Source organism: Eurypyga helias, unplaced genomic scaffold (genome assembly GCF_000690775.1).
Source record: "Eurypyga helias isolate BGI_N326 unplaced genomic scaffold, ASM69077v1 scaffold28114, whole genome shotgun sequence".
Classification (NCBI taxonomy): domain Eukaryota; kingdom Metazoa; phylum Chordata; class Aves; order Eurypygiformes; family Eurypygidae; genus Eurypyga; species Eurypyga helias.
The window spans coordinates 36,922-39,527 of record NW_010244810.1 but is presented as its reverse complement, the minus strand read 5'-3'; the positions used below and the strand labels follow the sequence as shown (position 1 = coordinate 39,527).

The window sequence follows — 2,606 nt, the reverse complement described above, 5'->3', positions numbered from 1 at the left end:
GCTGTGTGGCCTCCAGTCCCTACAGATGTGGTGACTGGAGCATCCCCCTTGGTTCCCTGGAATATCGGGGCTCCAGCCCTGCTCCCCTCACTGGCCCGGACTAGCTGGCAGCATTTGCTGCGAACCACTACCATTCCCGGGAGTTCCCCTGGGAGGGGGGCACCCAGCTCGCTCCTTCCTGAGGCTCACGGTCCCTCCCGGGGCCAGGGGTCTCCCCAAAAGCCGGGGCTGTGGCGGGCAGGAGTGACATCCAGTGGTGAGCGCGTGCATTTCCACCGCCCCCGCCCTGCGCGGGGGGGTATATATCACACACAATATGTCTGTGTATATATAGGATGTATACGTTGCAGGGGTGGGGGGGGAAAGGCGCTGGTTGCTTCCACCAGCAGGAGCTGCACGCCTTAAGATGCGGGTGCCCCGGTTGATGTTTCCCAGACCCTGACCTGGGCACCCTCTAGTCTGTCACCCCTTAAACCCCCCCCGTGCCCGCCCCGGGGCTCTGTGCCCGCTGGCCAGCACGGGAGCCCCAGATCTGTCTCCTCCGTGCAGTCCCCCGGTGCCTACGCAGTCGTCTTGCTGTTGAGTTGCTGTCGCCTTCGGTTGTTAGCGCGACATGGGTGGAATATGAAATGTTGTTGCTGGGTGTGGGGTTTGGGGTTTTTTTTCTGTTAACCAAAAATGGGTTTGAATAGAAGAAAAATGTTGTGCTGACCTTGCTGTCAGCAGTGGTGGCACTGCGGGTGACCCAGGGAACGCCCCATTCCCACCACCCACGGGCTTGATGGAGGGTGTTGGGGAAGATCCTCAGCAGGACCCACAGGGCTTTGCATCTGCAAAATGCTCTGGAAGCTCATTCATGAGCTGAGGCTCCCTCTGGATGTTCTGGCTAAATGAGCTTTCCACAGGGACCCAAGCAAGCTGTCCAAACCCGTCACTCATGCCAGTGTAAAGTCTCTGTCACCTAAGGGCAGAATTGATGGAGTGACAAGTTTGGATGTCACAACAGCTCCTGTGCGTCTGACGGGAGCGGGGATGCCCCTGGGAAATAAATCCCCTCTCGTCCCCACTGCCCCACCCTGCTTGTGGGTCCCTGGGGATGTGGGGGAATGCTGTGGAGACAGCCATGGCCCCTTGGGGCTGAGTGCGGACAGGCACCTGCCCCCACAGCCACGGGGAGGTGGGAAACACCTCCCTGCCCTTTTATTTTCCTCCCTCATTTTTGGGTAGGATGCTCAGCAATGGATGTGCCCATTGCAGGCGAGAGCCGAGGGGCTGCAGCCCCGACAGCGCTTTCTCCTGTCCTCGCTGCGATGCCGACTCCTTTTCTTGACATTTCTCATTGCAGCTGAAGAAGTTGCTCCTCTCTCCATCGCACGTGCCCCCGAGCTGCGAGGCTCAGTGGGACGGGAGCTCCCGGCGCCCGGGGACCACTAAATCCCGACCCACACGGCCCTGCGCAAAGGTACTTCCTTGGCGGGCAAAGTTCATGCCCATCCCAGCACTGACATCTCAGGAACCATCCTATAAGAGGTCACCGACGGACGGTGTCAGGGAGCATGGGCAGCCTCGGCTGGGCCAGGGGCTGGGGACAAGCAGAGACCGTCACCGCTGCCATGGGCTGCAGTCTGGCCTCAGCAAAGCCTTTGGGCTTTGTGCTGGGACACCTCTCGATCTCATTTGGACCCAGTGGGGTCAGGCCTCTCCCAGCTTTCCTGAGCGCTGGTTTGTGAGATCCCCGTGTGCTCTGGCTGCCCCCTCACCCCCTTCAGCCAAGCCAGGAGCCATCGGCCAGGCAGAGCTGCAGAGCTGCAGAGCCGACCCCATCGCTTAAGCTAATCTCCTGAAACCCAGCAGAAGTTGCCATCAAAGATTTTTCTGCTTGGCTAATGGCAGTTATGTGGTGCATTAGGTCTGGCAAATTAGATTGCCTGGGAAGAGCAGCAAGTCCCTCCCCAGGAGAAGGAGCATCGTTGCGTGCCGGCTGCTGGAGGGGCAGCGCTCAGGGCGGTTGGGCTGCTGGTCCATGTGCCCGGTGGAAACCCCCTGGGGCTTGGGGCTGACCCCCAGGCAGCTCGGGATGCTGGTGGGTCAGAACCAGGGGGTTCAAGGATGTGGGGTGGCTCTGTCAGCCTGGAGGGGTTCTCCCGCCGTGACTGTTACTTGTGTCAGGTTGCAGCTGTAGGGATCGGGACTGACTTTCTTCTCTCTCGTCTCCGAAGGTGGAGGGTCCCCGGGACAGGAGGGCGAGCGTCCCACAGGCACAGAGCCGCAGCTGCACCGAGCTGCACCGGCACCTCACCTCCACCACCCCCTGCCCCCAGACCAAAACCCCAGCTGAGTGCCCCAGCAGCCACCACCACCCATCCCCGGGCAACTGCGCCCATCATGAGGACGACAGTGACTCCAGCGAGGACTCCCTGAGCTCCAGCGACCTGGTGACCCCCCTGTCCTCAGCAGAGGATGGCTCCGGCAGCCAATTCTCCTGCAAGGGGGAGATGCACTCAGTGGTGGAGCTCATCCGCTACATGCACACCTACTGCCTGCCGCCACGCAAGCTGCCCACCCGCGATGCCGACACTGAACCCCAGCCCTGCAGCAGCCCCCTC

The 2,606-nt window shown here is 61.3% G+C and overlaps 1 protein-coding gene across 1 annotated transcript in view; it reads left to right on the top strand.

Annotated features, from left to right (window-relative positions):
* Positions 1-1,345: 1,345 nt before the first annotated feature.
* Positions 1,346-2,606, top strand: part of PPARGC1B (peroxisome proliferator-activated receptor gamma, coactivator 1 beta) — a gene marked incomplete at its 5' end in the record, with an annotated part of 8,092 nt that continues 6,831 nt past the window's right edge. The window contains 2 exons of the mRNA XM_010149886.1: positions 1,346-1,462; positions 2,220-2,598. Coding sequence (XP_010148188.1) covers positions 1,346-1,462; positions 2,220-2,598 — 496 coding nt within the window. The remainder of the gene's footprint in view (positions 1,463-2,219; positions 2,599-2,606) is intronic.